Genomic DNA, 16,826 nt, shown 5'->3' on the forward strand with positions numbered 1-16,826 from the left:
TGCCCCCGCTCGCCTCGCCTCCCCTGTTGTCACGCGCTGGACAGAGCCTAGTGGCTGAGTAGTCTGGCCAACTCGGGGGCGAAGACCACACTGCTGGCCACCCGGCCTCTGTGAGCGCCCTGCTGTCCGCCATCATCCTGGCCTCCTATGGCCCCGTGGCCCGCGCTGTCTGGAGCATCTTGTTGGGGGCGGCTGCAGGAAGGTAATGGACAAGTGAGGATCCCACCGTCTGCCTCTTCTATGGCTTGGCCATCTACACTTACCTGCAGCCCACACAGCGTTATGACCAGGGCCAGGGCAAGCTCATTTCACTCTTCTACATCGTGGTCACCCCGGCACTCAACCTGCTTATCTACACCCTCAGGAACAAGGAAGTGAAAAGGACAGCCAGGAAGCTCCTGGGGAGTCTAGGGACAGGGCATGCTGGACAGTGAGAATGCAGAGGAGGGAAAAAGTGCTAGTGAGGGCCCAAGGATGAGAATGTCCCTTGGGAAAGCAGTGAACCTTCAGCCTGCCCATTTCCCTGTGAGAATCTGAAAGATCCATCCTCAGGAGCCCAAGGTCACTGGGGAGGTCCTGTGCGTCCCTCAGGAAATGTTCCTGATTTTGAGGGTGAATTCCCGTATCCTCTACACAGATTTGGGGAAGGGGAAGTGGCCTCGGGGCTTTCTCTTAAGCTGATGAAGAGAGAAGGCAAGATTTGGAAAGGACCTTCCCCCATCCTCAGGGGGTGCTGTGACCACCCCTGAAGAGTCCACATGCTGGTAAGATCATGGATGACAGGACAATTAATGTTCACTCTCTCCCAGGCTGATGGCACACACCATGAAGAACCCTATGGTGTCTGGCCTCAGGAGACCCCCAAACTGACAGAGAAATCATGGACTCTACCCTGTAGGAAACCCCATCCAAAAAAATGGAGGAGTTTGCTCATTTCAGGAAATCAATCCAACTTAATGCCCACCTAATCAAGTCACTAGTGTCCAGCAAGAGCACTTGACCCCAAAGTGTAACAAGGAACTCCCCTAAGTGTGGATTGGGCTGAGTGGGGTTAAGCTGGGAAACTCATCTGATTGAGGCAGTTCTGGGGCAAGTTTAAAGAACAAAGGGACACAGACATGTCTTAGGCGGTGCAGAAAACATGTTGGTGGCCACTCATGAGGTACAAGAAGGACAATGAGACAGAGGAGTGAGGGCGGGAAAATGGAGGAAGGGACCCAAGTTCCCCACAGAGGAGCAGACATCTGTGCAGGACACAGGCAAGGAAAAGTTCTGTCTGCCAGATCTTGGGCAGAGCCTTGGGAGTCAACGTGGAGACCAACCCGAAGCCCCCACTCAAATAGATACCCCCAACCCAGGGAAGACCTGCTCGACCCCAATGCAGGCAAGACAGAGACTGGTCCAGAAGCACACCTCCCCAAGAAGCACCCCCCACTGGAGACACATCTCTGGGTCCCCAGGGAGAATCTCTTTCTAAGCCCATCCTCATCCCCAGAAAGAAAAACAGTTGAATTCCGTGTGGGGCATAGAGAATAAGATGGCACCCAGTGCCAGGTTTCATTTCATACCAAGCAGCTGTAAATGAAGACAGAGAAGGTAGTTCAATTGAATTTCTAAGTTCTTTATTAATTAGACTGTAATCATATCAGAGGAATTAATTCACCTCATGATAAATCATCTCATTGTCCTCTGTAAGTAGAAATTCAATTTGGTTCGACATATTGAGTGATATTAATATATTGGTGGAAACAGAAATTAGGGGAGCATGGATCCTAATGTAAAACTTACTATCTTGTTGGACAGAAGAACTAGGAATTTTTCTATTAATCAGAGGGAACCAGGAAAGGATTACATTGCAAGCTGGCTTTGATGCCATCTCTACTATACCTAAAACGTTATTTTCCATTTCTAGTAATATACACAATATACACCTGGTCAATTATGTAAGATCAAAGAATCATGGAGTTAGAAAGTATTGTGCGGTCTCCCTCCCCACTTCACCCCTAAACTTTGCTATTTATCTTCCTCGTTCCTTTGGGGAAATCATCACAGGATGTGGATGGAATAAGAGCTAGCAGTAAGCTCTTCTGCTCCTTACATGAGCCATCCCTGGCGGGCCCACCCCCAATGTGGTGGGCTGTCAAGAAGAGTTCGTTGCCCCTTCTGATGCCATAATCCACCATGATCCTCCCATCTCCCAGCCTCTTGCCATTGCAAGTCACAATCTGTTTCTTAGGCATTATAGTGGTCTTAGTCTCTATTATCATTTTACCTGGGCCAATGAGCTGGACTTTTGCACCTGGAAGAGGTGCCTCTCCCTTCATCATCTGACTCCACCAGAACCAAGGGCAACTCCTCATCACTGGGTTTCACCACCTTCAGAGTGAGGTGGATGGTCATCTCCTTGTCAATGCCAGATGATGACAGTTTCCTCTGGGGATTTAGAGTCTTGGAGCCCAGCAGAAGTACCTGGTACTGCACGGCAACCTTGGTCTTAGTCCAGACATGTTCACTGACCTTCTTCACTCTGTCCCTCTCATTAACAGTGAAGGTCGTTGATGTGCCTTCCTCAGAATGGACTGTCACCTGGGCAATCATGGACAAAAGACCTGGAATCAGGTGCCTGGAGTGCCCGCCACCTGTCACAGCACTGTCCCCCCTTGGCCAGCCCCATCCTCCTGCCTGCCTGCCCCTCAGCTCCTTACAAGATGTGGCCCACCCTTCTTTGGCCCTCCACTCCCAGAATTTCAAGCTTGTGACACAAGAAGATCAGTCTTATTCCTTTATAGCCTTACCTCTCATTCATCCAATGTCATTGGTGATTTCTCACATTATTTGCCTGCCTCTTGTCCAGATAAAGTCTGTCAAATGTTGAAAACTAAACACGACTATAATGCATCCAAAGTTATATACAGGCTGCTAAAAACAACCCCCAAAGAGAATTCCCAAGACTTGGCAGTGTGGGACACTCCTCACTGCCCTCCACGACTATGGTAGAAGGAGGCCCCAGCCAGGACACGATGGTGCTGCATTCCTGGTTTCTTTCTCCATGTCCCTCACATGTGACGGCAATGCTGTGTGCAGCGTGACTCTGTACCTTGTCTTGGTATCCACCTACTGCCGAGCACAATGTCCTCCTGTAGGCAGAGCAGGGTCTACTCCCAGAAGGCAGGGCCAGAGGGAAGTCTTCCCTCCATAATCTGACGCTGGGTGAGCAGACCGCTGCGTTGTCCCAGGAGAGCCTGGGAGGCCCTCCCTGCCACTTCCATCAGAACTTCCCTCTCTGGACAGCACAGACCTTTCCTCACTGGACATGGGCCCCTCTGTGCCCAGCATGGCCCTGATTCCAGCCCTTGGCACATGGTACAGACTCCTTATAGGGTCGTGGATCAGCTTATTAACAATGACAGTAAATGAGTTTTGTAAACCTGTGGGAGGAGGAAGGTGACAAGCCCGGGGTCCCCTAAACAGAAGAAGGTAAAGGGCTCTGGACAATATTTCCATAGTTTCAAGTTCTGCCGGCCCTCTGAAGGCAAAGCTCACTCCCACATCCTACCATGTCCCCTAACAGTGGCCAGTCAGGTCTGACAGAAGACAAGGGGGAGCCCAATGACAGGCTTCTAGTCCCAGAACCTTCCTTCCCCCTTCTGTAGATATCAGTGCCTATGCTGTCCCCTTCAGGTGCCTTCCCAGCCGCTCTGCCCCCCCCAGCCCCCGTGGACCCCTGACATCACCCCTGCCCCCTGGAGGTTCCCCCACAAGCCTGCCCCAGGGCTCCAGCCCCTGTAGACCCTGACACTACACCTCACCCCAGGCAGGTGCTTCCCTCTCCCCCTCACCACCTTCAAGCCCCCACTCACATGGAGGCAGGAAGTACTGGATGCCATGTGTGTGATGCAGGGAACAGAAGCAGGAGGCTGAGGAAGGAAGGGGACTTGTGTCCACTTATGTACAAGCTCGGTTGGAAAGCCCCTGCCTCTGCCCTTTGTTCTCCTATGATCTCATGAATTTTCTTTCACTTTTGCTTTTTCTTTCACTTTTGCTAGGGCAGAGTCAGTAAACAAAGAATACTTTCTGATCAAAGACATCCCCATCAGCGAATCCATCCACCCTCCTGTTTATGAAATGTTCTTTACAAAGGACCTTATGCCCCTGGGTCCTGAGCTCTCTAGGGCTCTTCCTATCCTGTTCCAGAACCTGCAGACCAAGTCCAGTACTTGGGACCATCCCAGGCCAACAGTCAAGTGCTGAGTCCCCCTTCCCTGTAGGACAGTACACATTGGCTCTCACCCCGGGTGACTCTGTTTCCCCACCTTGATGGGTGGACACTTCCTACATATCCATGCTGCTGCTTCCTCCCTGGCTCTGGAGGTTTGGGGGAGGGCACAGGCTGTGTGCCCTGGGGAGTTTCCTCAACTACTCTGATCTTCCTCACGTTCCAAAGGAATTAGTGCCCTCTCCCGAACTCTCAGGACAGACCCGCAAAACCCATTCTCAAGAGAGCATTTTATTAAAGGTGCTCCCAATTTTTTCACAGTGAAAATCCCATTAAAATGCTAAGTTATCATCTCTTTTGCTCTGTTCTTAGTGACCATTTACGGTACATTCACCACAGATACATGTCAAATGATCCCATGTTCCTGCAGGACTTTCAGTCCTGGAGCACTTGGGTTTATAGAAGTGCCCGTATAGGCTCATGTGATCCAAGACCCAATCCAGTAATTCACAGAACTTAACATAAATCACAGTCTTCTATTTGGAGCTCTGCTTACGTAGGGGTAAACTTGGGGAAATTATCATTTAAATGTCTTCTGTGGGGTGAACACACTTTGCAAACCCACAAGATGGGTGTGCAGCAAGCAGAGTGCCTGATGGACTTGGAAGTGGTGGGCCCTGTCCGTGTCCCTTCAGGCCTCTTGCGGCTCCCGTCACCCGCTGTGAGTGGGAAAGAACCACCCTGTGGTCTTGGATCTCAGCAGTGGCCCTGCACCCCACATCCAATAGGATCTGCGGGTTCTGAAGCATCACCAGTAACCGAGCAGGGTACTTGGGTTGAGGGTGGCTGGGAGCAAGCTGCAGCAGAAAGAAGAGACAGGGAAGCTTCCAGACCCAGACTCCTCACCTCCGTATTTCATCCACATCTGTGACCTTCTTAGCCCTTTGCCTCATTTCTGGAAGGTAAAGCAGAACATGGGTGTCTAGCGCTGCTTGGCATTAAATCACTTTTTCATCCTTCCCATCTGCAGGTCCCCACCTTGGCAATCTACACCATCTTGGGGCTGATGCCCCCTTTCTCAGGGAGGCAGGGAACCTCAGCTCCTGCAGAGAGAGCCTGGGGACGACGTTCCTCAGAAGCCCACAGCCCAGACTTGAGCTGCAGATCTGCACAGTTCCGGGTTCAGTTCAGAGTTCCCCGCATGTGCCTGACATACCGCTGTCTGTTGCCAGGTCAGGGAGCATGCATCTCCTTCCAGGTCTATCCACTGTGTCAAGGACTTACAGGGGTACAAGATGTAAGCAGCCCCTCCTCCAGGAAGCCTTCCCTAGCTCCCTTCCTCAGAGCAAGTTTCTCCACCAGACAGATCCTCTGCTTACTTGTCTCTCACCCCCCTTAAACAATAGGAATCTCGGGCATCAGGACGGTGATTAGGTCATGAGGGTAGAGTCCTCATGAATGGGATTGGTACCTTTGGAAGAAGAGGCCAGAGAGCTAGGTAGCTTTCTTTCTGTCGTATGAGAATCCAAGAGGACAACCATCTGTAAACCAGGAAGCAGGTCCTCACCAGCCACAGAATCTGCTGGCACTTGATCTGGACTTCTCAGCCTCCAGACTGTGAGAAATAAATTGTTTTTTTTTTTTTAAAGGACTGTGTTGTGATTTACGTGGGTCTCCAGCACTTCCTGGGTCTGCTGTCTGCTTAATATCTACCAAATGCATGAATGAACTAAACAAATAACTGTATAAGTAAGTGAATAACCAAAAATGGAAAATAACAATGAGTACTTATTGTATTTTGGGAACTGCACAAGATATTGGTAAATGTAACCTTGAGTGCTCTAGGCTTCTCATGAGGTAAATATCAGTATCCCCACTTAGAAGCCAGCTGTGGTCACACCCACACTCACGTTAGCCAAAGCTGGTGAGCAGGTCTTCAAATGCAAACCTCTGCTTGCTTGTCCTCCTACTAATCCTCTCCCAGTGGAAGGGAAAGGGGGTGTGCCGGGCGTGCTCACCCTGGCATTACAGGAAGGGTGCACATCAGATGAGGAGGAGAGACAAAAGACAGCAGAACTTGCATGGAGCCTGTGACGAAGGAGCAGGAGAGCTCCATCTCCATACGTGGGCAGGAGCATCCCTGGGTGCTGGGCAGTGGCCAGCAGAGAGCCTGTGAGCCCACTAGGCACAGCCTGGGGGTGGAGGGCAGCAGCCCCAGTCCACTGTCACACTGGCCTCAGTGGGTGGGGATTTCCAGCACTGGGACACTTCAGGGCCAGCAGGGGCCAGCAGGGGATGTTCCCAGGAAAACCTGATCCAGGGGGTTCCCTATCCAGACAGGATCTGGATTCCGATAAACACTGTCCTTTCAAGGAATCTGAGTCCGGGACCTCACTCCCTCTCTTCCCCCTCCTCCCTTCCTCTGGGTCATTCCCATCCATGCCAAGGCAGGCCAAGGGCAGTCCTTATGCCTTCTTTCTGACCACATTTCGGATGTCATCCCAGGACCTGACCTCCTCCCCACTTCTTCACACACTGCCAATCAGACTTTCTTTTCTTCTGTGTCACAATAAATGTTTTCTGTTTGCCCTTTGACAAATTCAGGGAACCAGCCGAGGTAAAAAGTCATGCAGATCTCACCAGGACATAACACAAATGTCCCAGATACACACATACCTCCCAATGTGGCTGCTTTGCTGAGGGGCCATCTTGGGATGGTCACTGCCCCCCTGAAGCCTTACTGGAGTCTCCCTAGCTGATGGGCAGCCTTGGGCTGATCACTGCCCCCCCCCCCCGAAGCTCTCCTGGAGCTGAGACCTCCCTGAAGGAGACAAGTTTCCTTCATGGTGCTCAGGAAAGAGTTTCTAAAACTGCTGTGACATCTAGAAAATTGCTTCAGAAATGTGAACCAAAGTCACTCAAAAAACTACTGTGACTTTTCCCTTATTGATGGTTGGAAAAAAAAATTCATCCACTCTCAAAGGACAATTTGGAAATACTTATACGTATTTCTGGATTTTCCATTATGTTCCATTGATCTATGTGTCTGTCCTTATGTCACAATGACACTGTCTTTATTCCTCAAGATTTATAACAAGTGATAATTTGTCCTTTACTTTACCTGGATGTCCTGGCATGAACCAGACCACGGGCCCTCTAGAAACATCAGTGATGTGGAGGGCCTTGAATCTTCATAGGGTTCATCTCCCACCCTCTGGAGCACATTTGTCTCACCAATCCTATCTCATCCTGCTTGATTAACAAGATGTCATCAACATGATGGAACAATGTGATGATTTCTGGAAGGTCCAGAAGGCCATGTCCAGAGGATGCTGGAGCTGCCTCATATAGTCTCATGAGAGCTGACGTAGATTTTCAGGCATTTTGCAAACCGGTTGTTAAATGACAGCCATTATTAAAAATAAGTTAATATAAACTTATAGTAATTTATATTAAAAGCAGAGATAATAAATATTTAAAACTGATCACTTCCTTGTTACTTTACTATCTCTTATGATTTTTTTACTTTTATTTGCATTTATTTTATGTAGAATTTACTCTCAGGCCATAAGTTCTTATTTCTTCAGTTTCTTCTGGGATATCTTTCTCTTCTGTGCAACCTAGACTTTTGGTTTAAGAACAATCTGCTCTTTCTCAGTAGGGATCATCTCAGTACAGCAGGGAGAACTCACATGTGGGTGAATCCAACCATGAACCTGGTAAGTTCTGGGCCATATTGTGGGGGCTTTGTTCACCTGGATGTGCTCAGTGACCAGAGAATCTACATCTAAACCCTTCAGCTCAGCATTACCCTCTGCATTTTTAAGCATGTGCAGTAAAGTTTCATCACTCTTTTTGGGCCACCAGGCTGGCATAGTCACCATATTGTTGCTCACAGGTGTCATTTACCCACTTTCATTGCCTGCGTGCAGCCCCACTGTTTTGCCTGGGCACACCTCCCAGCCTCCGCCGTGGTAGCCACGGAGTGGCACACATTGTTTCTGCAGTGACACGCCTCAGGTACTGGGCTGGCTTTCAGATATGCATGGTCTTCATGGCCTGGGCAGTTTCATGTGTGTTCATAAAGTGAACCTCTTGATTGGCGTGATTTTGTAGGGTTTTCTGGGTCAAGGGACTACTGAACCATTTTCAGAGATCACCTCAGGCCGCTAATGGGAAAAGCTATATTATTATTATTTTTTTTTTTTTTTTTTATTTATGTATGATAGTCACAGAGAGAGAGAGAGGCAGAGACACAGGCAGAGGGAGAAGCAGGCTCCATATACCGGGAGCCTGATGTGGGATTCGATCCTGGGTCTCCAGGATCGCGCCCTGGGCCAAAGGCAGGCGCCAAACCACTGCGCCACCCAGGGATCCCTATTATTATTTTCTATGCTTATAGACATCTACTGTGTCTGTGATAAAAAGAAAATACTAAAAAAAAAAAGAAAGAAAATACTACAACATACTGCATGGGGATGTGTTACCGTGAACATCACTCCAAATCTGCATTTTTGGTAAAGTCACACTGGCAGCTTAAAATCAGGTATGGTACAAATATACACATTCAGAAATCAGAAAATAGGACAAATCAAGGCTTTTCTGTGTGTATTATGGGCACATACTGTCCATGTCCCTTTGGACCCTATTATGATGCCAGAGTCCTAAATGTATAGTTGTATACACGCCATGTAGATGCAAACTGCCCCCAACCTCCATCCTGATAGTATTTGAAAAAAAACATGTTGCCATTGGCCAAGAGCCACCTAACGGACCCCAAACCATGTTACTCAGACATGAAAGCTGCTGTTGGGGCTGCTACTTGGTTGAGTTTGTGGTGGCCCACTGTCATGCTCCAAGATCTGCCTGGTGTTGTAGTGACCAGAGTGGTGAATGAAGGGGACATGATAGGAACAACCATCTCCTGCATCCTTTAGAGTGGCATAAATCTCTACCATTTTCTTTGTATTGATATTACTCTGGACTTCCTGTCTTTGTGGGGAATGGGGTAGAGATTCAGGGCTCCTACCTGGCCTCCTCCCACCGTATCACTTACTCCACAAGCCTGAGAACCAATGTGGAGATTCTGCCAACCACCAAGTGTACGCATTCCAATGACACAGTCAGGTACTGTAAAAATGACTCCTGAGTAGGCCCATGGACCTCGCAGAGCCATTGTGACTTGGACCAGGGCCAGGTTGCCATGGATTAGTGTGAACCTCATGACCACAATGGAGGATGGCATGGTAACACCTAAGCTATGTTGTGTGAGGATTAGACCAAATGTCCTATGGGCTCTTCCAGCCCTAGGGTGTTGTATTCTGTGTTGCTGCAGTCAGGTCCCACTCAGAGAGAAGTCGATGGAACAGAAGGAAATTGAGAACTTTAAAAAGTGGGATCCTAAATGGTTGGATCAGAGGCTTAAGAGGAATATCTAGAAGCCTGGGGCAATCTCTGGAGGGCTAAGGAGGAGACCTTCTGGCTCTTCCTACTGATGGAAAGAAGCGGAGGTGAGCTCCTTACCTACACAGTGATAGCAAACGCTGGCATGCTTCCTCTAGATATTCCCCTGCCCCTCTACAATAGTCAGGGACTAATCATCAGTGGACTGTGGGACCCCTGGGTCTTAATAGAATTAATGAGATCTTTCTCTCCATGGGACAGGTGTCATGCAATCCTTCCATGCCCCTGAGACAGCTTACCATCTCCCCAGCCTGAGGGCAAAGGCTATTCTCATGGAGAGGCCTCTGACCTCTCGGGCCTCACCTTCCCTGCAGGGACATGGTGGGCTGAGGTTGGCACACAGCCTCTGCAGCCAGCCCACCAAGGTTCAAATATCAGCTCTCATGCTCACTGATTGTATTGTCCAAGGCAACGGATGTCATCTTTCTCTGCTTCAGATTCTTTATATCAGAGGGAGAGGGCACCCAGAGCAGCTCTGTGGGCAACCAGAGATGAACTGGTAACTGTTTGGCAACCAGCTTTTTTGGGGGAGACACAGACCCTGCTTGAAGGACTGACCAATTTCCATGGCGTAATGCCATCATGGCTGGTCCCAACTGCCAATGGCATAATCCTCTCTCACAAAGTCTCCAAAAGTTACCATCAAGAGCAATCAGAGCTCCCCTGGGGGCTTCCTCCTTCTGGACTTCTCAGAACACCCAGAGCTAGAGAGAATCCTCTTTGTGGTTGTCATTTCCTACCTCCTGACTTGTGGGTACCACCCTCATCATCCTGCTGTCCATGCGGGACCCCAGGTCCCACTCCCTGATGTACTTTTTCCTCTCCAACCTGTCCTTCTTGGACCTCTGCTTTACCAAAAGCTCTATCCCCCAGCTGCTGGTCAACCTCTGCAGCCCAAAGACCACCAGTTTCCTTGGCTGCTCTGCTCTGCTCTTCATCTTTCTGTTCCTAGGAACCACAGAGTGCATCCTCCTAACTGTGATGGCCTTTGACCTCCACATGGCCATCTGCCAGCCCCTCCGCTATATTACCATCATCCACCCCTGCCTGTTGTGCTGGCAGCTGGGGTCCATGGCCTGGGCCATCGGTCTTCTGGAGTCAGTGGTCCAGTCGCCACCCACTCTCTACCTGCCCTTCTGTCCACACCGGCAGGGGGATGATTTCATGTGTGAGGTCCCAGCTCTAATCAGACTGTCTGGTGGGCACACCACCTACAACGAGATCCAGATGGCTGTCACCAGCATCCTCATCCTGTTTGTGCCCGCCAGCCTCATCCTGGTCTCTTACTGTGCCATTGCCCGGGCAGTACTGAGGATTAACTCAGTCAATCAGTGGAGAAAAGCATGTGGGACCTGCTTCTCCCCTCTCGCGGTGGTCACCCTTTTCTACAGATCAGCCGTCGCTGTCTACCTCCAGCCCCAGAATGCCTATGCCCAGAAAGGGGCATAGTTCTTCTGTCTGTTCTGTGCTGTGGGCACTGCAGAACTGAACCCTCATTTACACCCTGAAAACCAAGGAGGTAAAGAGCGCTGTCAGAAGGTTGCTGGGGAAGGACAGGGATACAAGGGAGAGCTGACCCCGCTCTGTGTGCTTTCCAGTCCAGCTGTGGTCCTCAGAATCCTGTCAGAGGAGCTCCCCACACCTGTGCCCTCACTCATCCCCCCACACCCATGGACGACAGCTGTGTGTGTGTACATGTGCATTTCTGTGTGTGCCCTACTTGCACAGCAGAGCCTGGAAATGAGCTGAGGAGGGACACACACCTCCATGTGAAGCAGTCTACAAATCGTTTTACTTCCTCTATGCTCGATTTTGTCTTTAATGGTCTTTGCCTCCACCATGATGTGCCTAAACCATCTGTCATAACATGGTTATGACATTTTGATGCCCGCCACATCATTTGCTTCTCTGCCCAGCTTTTCCACTTACTTATATTTTGCATTGTCCATCCATTCATCCTCACAAAGGACAGCAGGAGGGCAGCTGAGGTCAGGCCAGCTCTGAAACCAGCCCAAGAAATACAATTTAGACCGAAGATCCAAGCCATGCCTGCTCTCTTATGGTCTTCATGTGTCCCAGCTCTTTAGCTTGGGGACAGAGGAGCCAAGGGAGAAAGAGGTGAGGGTCACCTGGGCACCTGCATTTCTCTCCTCCTACATCAGAGGACACCTGTGTGCCACTATATCTCCGCTGTCTGCCGGATCCCTATGGGTGACTTTGGGACCTGCATTTCACTGCACCACAGTGAAATGTGACTGCATTTCAGTGCATTTCAGTGACTGCACTGGTCACCTCAGATATAGGTGAGGTGTTTCTCCCTACCCCCAACCCACAGGTCATCTCAGCCTCTCCATTTTCTCCCCCGGTGTCCAGGGATCACCTCGGCCTTTCCATTCCTTCCCATATTGTGCACAGGGTCTCCTTTACACCTCCATTCCTTCCAGCAGCATCCACTGGTCACCTAGGACCCTCCATTCCTTCCCTGGCATTCACGGGGACCTCTCTGCCTGTCTACTCCTTCCCTATCATCTACAGGGTCACCTCAGCCCCACCCCCACCACCCCCAGTCTCCACTAGTCACTTTGGCCCCTCCTCCCCCCAATCGTCCAGGGGTCACCTCGTGTGGGCACCCCTTCTGCACACCCAGGAGCCCCAGGTCAACCTTAGAGCCAGGGGCGCCTCCAGCAGGTGGGTTCTGGCAGTCTCTGCCAGTGAATGGTGGCACTGCACCTGGCTTCAGGGCTGGGACCTAAGGACCCTTGGAGGTCATCATCAGTCCCACTCTCCACTCAGGAGAGATGGAAATGAGGACACTGTCGTCAGCGAGTGTTCGTGCCTGGCATAGGACATTCCAGGGACCATGGAACGAGCTTACCACATGTGGACTCATTGGATCCCTGTCACCAGGGAGCAGATCCTCACTTTCCCAATGCACCAGGTAAGACCCAAGTTGAAGCAGCAGCTTGGAGTCAGTGATTTGTCCCCGGGAGGCTGCCTCGGGGTCTGTGCTCTCACCCTGTCTTCTGATTCAACATGTGCTTCTGCTGTCCAGGTCAGAAGTCTCACCCTCTCAGTAAACTGTGAGTGAATCATCCCAATCTAGAAATACACATGGAATACACATGGAATCCAAGTGTCCATGTGAAGGTGTCCTTCCTGGGAATCAGACTTCATCCAAAGAATCCCACGTGATCAAGAAACAGCAACTGCTTGGAAGAAGTCTTCTTCTAGCTCCTGGCTGTGCTCCTGGCTTTGATCCTCCACTATATTTCAGTCTCCCAGGAGGCAAGAACCAAAAACTGCCAAAAACTGGCACCAAATTAATTCTATGAATGAATGAATGAATCTCTCTGAAGCATGGTGTAAAGCATTTTAAGGCTCCTGACCACACAGATGCTGTCTCTCAGCTTTTTGATGGCAATGACAACACCAAATTCTCTCTGATACGTGTTGATGAAATATGAGAAAGGAAAATCCTACTTTTATTCCAGTCCCAACACAAATGGCTTTGGCTGAGCATCGTCCCTGCATCTGCTCACAACAGCACATTGACTCTGTGTTCACCCCAATCTTTCCACTCATCCATGTGTGTAATGTCAGTATCTCCTCAGCCTCAGACTATGTCCTGATTTTACTGTAGATCCCCCATCTCATGCTAATACCCTCATCTGATCCCTACACATCATGCTAACCCTAATCCCAGCTTTCAAGTCACTTACATGATTTCTTTTTCTCATGACCACCTCTGCCCTTTCTTTCACTGGAAACCTCCACCTGCCCCTCAGCCCCATACACACAGAAGTCCTGGTGGGGGGATGCAGTGAAGAATTACATGAAGGAGTATGATTTGTGGAATAAATGGCTTAACACAGGCATTAGAACTACCATCTTGTTCTGTATTAATTCTATGTGTGAGGTTAACTACCAGAAGCTTCAGGTGAAAATCTTTTTTGAAAAAAATTTTTATTGGAGTTCAATTTGCCAACATATAGCATAACACCTAGTGCTCATCCCTCCAAGTGCCCCCTCATTGCCCATTACCCAGGCACCCCAACCCCCCCCACTTCCCTTCCACTACCCCTTGTTCATTTCCCAGAGTTAGGTGTCTCTTATGTTTTGTCACCCTCACTGATATTTTCACTCATTTTCTCTTTCAGGTGAAAATCTATCATAAACTTAATTATAATCTTCAAAGTGTCCAGGGAAGAGAGGGATGGTCAGAGACATTGTTTCAGCTTAAGAAACTGAGTTTGAGGATGTTAGCCTTAAAAGTAAGAACTGCCAGTTATTTTACCAGCACAAGTAGGTTTACTCAGGAATAAAAAAGAATTGCAATCTGGGACCCACACAGTGCAGCAAAATGGTGGGCAAGTCCAGGGAGCACATGAGAGGCCTACTTTTCTTTTATGGACAAAGGGGTGAGAGAAGAAGGCTGTTATGAAGTATTCATGCATCGCAGTAGATGGGGAATCGGAAGTCTGCCGGCTTCTCACTGCCGGAGCTGCTCTGGGGGTGGGGGATGATAAAGCTCCCTCCCTCCTGCTGGAACAGGAGACTGGTATCCATCTGCTCCATCAAGTCCCCATAAGGTCCCCTCCCGCCCACCCTCTCTTCCTCCTGTTAGGGCTGCTGCCACCAGGAGTGGTGGGGCTGAATACCTGCCCTGCGGGCCTCCCAGATCTATGGCTCCTGTTCATAAAACAATCAAGAGGTCACACCAAGTGTATGAGTGCTTGGGTGTGTGGGAACCAGAGGATTCCCCCTGGAGGCTGGAGCCATTACAGTGGGAGCAGTTAATATGAAATATTTGCCGAATTACCGTGTGTAAAGAGCTAAGCTGCCTTGTGTATAATGATGGGAAGCTCTGATTAAGGAGGAAGGCAGAGATGTTAGGGATGCAAGTCAGCTACTGAATTGGATAATGCTGAAAAAGGGTCTCTTACAAATGCTTGAAGCCTGTGAGATTTAGGTCCCATGAGGATGGGCACTTACCTACCCACCTAGTATAGCACTTGAGTTGGAAGCATTTAAGGGATGGCATTGAATCATGAAATGGGCAAAAGACATGAACAGAAATCTCACAGAGGAAGACATAGACATGGCCAACAAGCACATGAGGAAATGCTCCGCATCACTCGCCATCAGGGAAATACAAATCAAAACCACAATGAGATACCACCTCACACCAGTGAGAATGGGGAAAATTAACATGGCAGGAAACAAATGTTGGAGAGGATGTGGAGAAAGGGGAACTCTATTGCTCTGTTGGTGGAAATGTGAACTGGTACAGCCACTCTGGAAAACTGTGTGGAGGTTCCTCAAAGAGTTAAAAATAGACCTGCCCTACGACCCAGCAATTGCACTGCTGGGGATTTACCCCAAAGATACAGATGCAGTGAAACACTGGGCCACCTGCACCCCGATGTTTCTAGCAGCAATGTCCACAATAGCTAAACTGTGGAAGGAGCCTTGGTGTCCATTGAAAGATGAATGGATAAAGAAAATGTGACAAAAAAAAGAAAGAAAATGTGACATATGTATACAATGGAATATTACTCAGCCATTAGAAACGACAAATACCCACCATTTGTTCCGACATGGCTGGAACTGAAGGGTATTAGCTGAGTGAAATAAGTCAATCAGAGAAAGACAAACATTATATGGTCTCATTCATTTGAAAAATATAAAAAATAGTGACAGGGAATAAAGGGGAAAGGAGAAAAAATGAGTGGGAAATATCAGAAAGGGAGACAGAACATGAAAGACTCCTAACTCTGGGAAATGAACAAGTGGTGGTAGAAAGGGAGGTGGGTGGGGGGTGGGGTGACTGGGTGATGGGCACCGAGGGGGGCACTTGATGGGATGAGCACTGGGTGTTATGCTATATGTTGGCAAATTGAACTCCAATAATAAAAAAAGAAAACTGTGTGGAGGTTCCTCAAAGAGTTAAAAATAGACCTGCCCTATGACCCAGCAATTGCACTGCTGGGCATTTACCCCAAAGATACAGATGCAGTGAAATGCGGGAACACCTGCACCCCAATGTTTATAGCAGCAATGTCCACAATAGCCAAACTGTGGAATGAGCCTTGATGTCCATCGAAAGATGAATGGATAAAGAAGATGTGGTCTATGTATACAATGGAATATTACTCAGCCATTAGAAATGACAAATACCCACCATTTGCTTCAACGTGGATGGAAGTGGAGGGTATTACGTGGAGTGAAATAAGTCAATTGGAGAAGGACAAATGTTATATAGTCTCATTCATTTAGGGGATATAAAAAATAGTGAGAGAGAATAAGGGGAAAGGAGGGAAAATGAGTTAAACTATCAGTGAGGATGATAGAACATGAGAGACTTCTAACTGGGAAACGAACAATGGATAGTAGAAAGGGAGGTGGGTGGGGGTTGGGGTGACTGTGTGATGGGCACTGAAGTGGGCAATTGATGGGATGAGCACTGGGTGATATGCTATATGTAGGCAAATTGAACTCCAATTTAAATAAACAAACAAATAAATAAATAAATAATAAGGGATGGCACTGGGAAACCTCAGCGTTTCAGCTGCCTCTTCAGTAATGGTCATCAGTTCCCTTCTGCGGGGTTCACTGCATCAGTAGATGTGAATGCACAGGGCCCAGCTCCCCTGTACCCTCCCGCCCCTGGTGGAGTCAGGCTTCCTGTTTTGTCTGTGCAGAATTACTCACCCCTGGAGGGGACCAGAGGACGCCACCAAAATAGGCATCTTTGGCGTATGGATTATTTTAAGCCAAGACCACTGAGGTCCAGCCATGCAGGAGGAAATGCACATCTGTGAAGGTGCCATCCTCCCTGAACTCCAAGACTCCTCACACCTTCTGTCAATGGTAAAGTCATTGACTGAATTCTGCATAACCAAGCTTACTCTGCAACCCTCATGTACCACACCTCCCCTGACCTCACTCCTCAACTATGTAGAAGCCCAAGCCCCTTTCCCTTTGTTTGATCTACAATGGTAAGCCGCCCTATAACCCGCCCCTTGGGTCACTCATCCCTGGTTTCCCAAGTGTATGCATCTTTCTCTTGTGAACCTCTCTTTTGCTTGTCAGTGAGTCATTAGTGATTCTACATGGTCTTGCTGGAGAACTTGAGATGGGTAGAGGA

The 16,826-nt window shown here is 49.0% G+C and overlaps 2 protein-coding genes across 5 annotated transcripts; one reads left to right on the top strand and one right to left on the bottom strand.

Moving 5' to 3' along the window:
- Positions 1 to 1,600: 1,600 nt before the first annotated feature.
- UBD (ubiquitin like modifier D) lies at positions 1,601 to 8,398 on the bottom strand. The gene is given in 6 exon segments (XM_077885782.1): positions 1,601 to 2,266; positions 2,269 to 2,319; positions 2,322 to 2,586; positions 3,861 to 5,171; positions 5,688 to 5,831; positions 7,338 to 8,398. Coding segments are annotated over 4 exon segments (606 nt in total). The 5' UTR covers positions 3,888 to 5,171; positions 5,688 to 5,831; positions 7,338 to 8,398; the 3' UTR covers positions 1,601 to 2,003.
- An 811-nt stretch (positions 8,399 to 9,209) lies between these two features.
- Positions 9,210 to 13,564, top strand: LOC144306339 (olfactory receptor 2H1-like). 4 transcript variants are annotated; one of them, XM_077885783.1, is made up of 4 exons: positions 9,210 to 9,726; positions 10,632 to 11,982; positions 12,473 to 12,617; positions 12,732 to 13,564. In XM_077885783.1, the coding sequence occupies exons 1-2, from the start codon at positions 9,711 to 9,713 to the stop codon at positions 11,126 to 11,128; spliced, it is 513 nt and encodes a 170-aa protein (XP_077741909.1). In that variant the 5' UTR covers positions 9,210 to 9,710; the 3' UTR covers positions 11,129 to 11,982; positions 12,473 to 12,617; positions 12,732 to 13,564. The 4 variants fall into 4 exon arrangements, 1 of the variants encoding a protein (XP_077741909.1); XR_013373403.1 differs by having other exon boundaries at positions 9,437 to 9,726; positions 11,647 to 11,982; XR_013373405.1 differs by having other exon boundaries at positions 9,438 to 9,726; positions 11,759 to 11,982.
- Positions 13,565 to 16,826: the final 3,262 nt, after the last annotated feature.

The sequence above is a fragment of the Canis aureus genome, chromosome 37, assembly GCF_053574225.1.
Source record: "Canis aureus isolate CA01 chromosome 37, VMU_Caureus_v.1.0, whole genome shotgun sequence".
NCBI classification, from domain to species: Eukaryota; Metazoa; Chordata; class Mammalia; order Carnivora; family Canidae; genus Canis; species Canis aureus.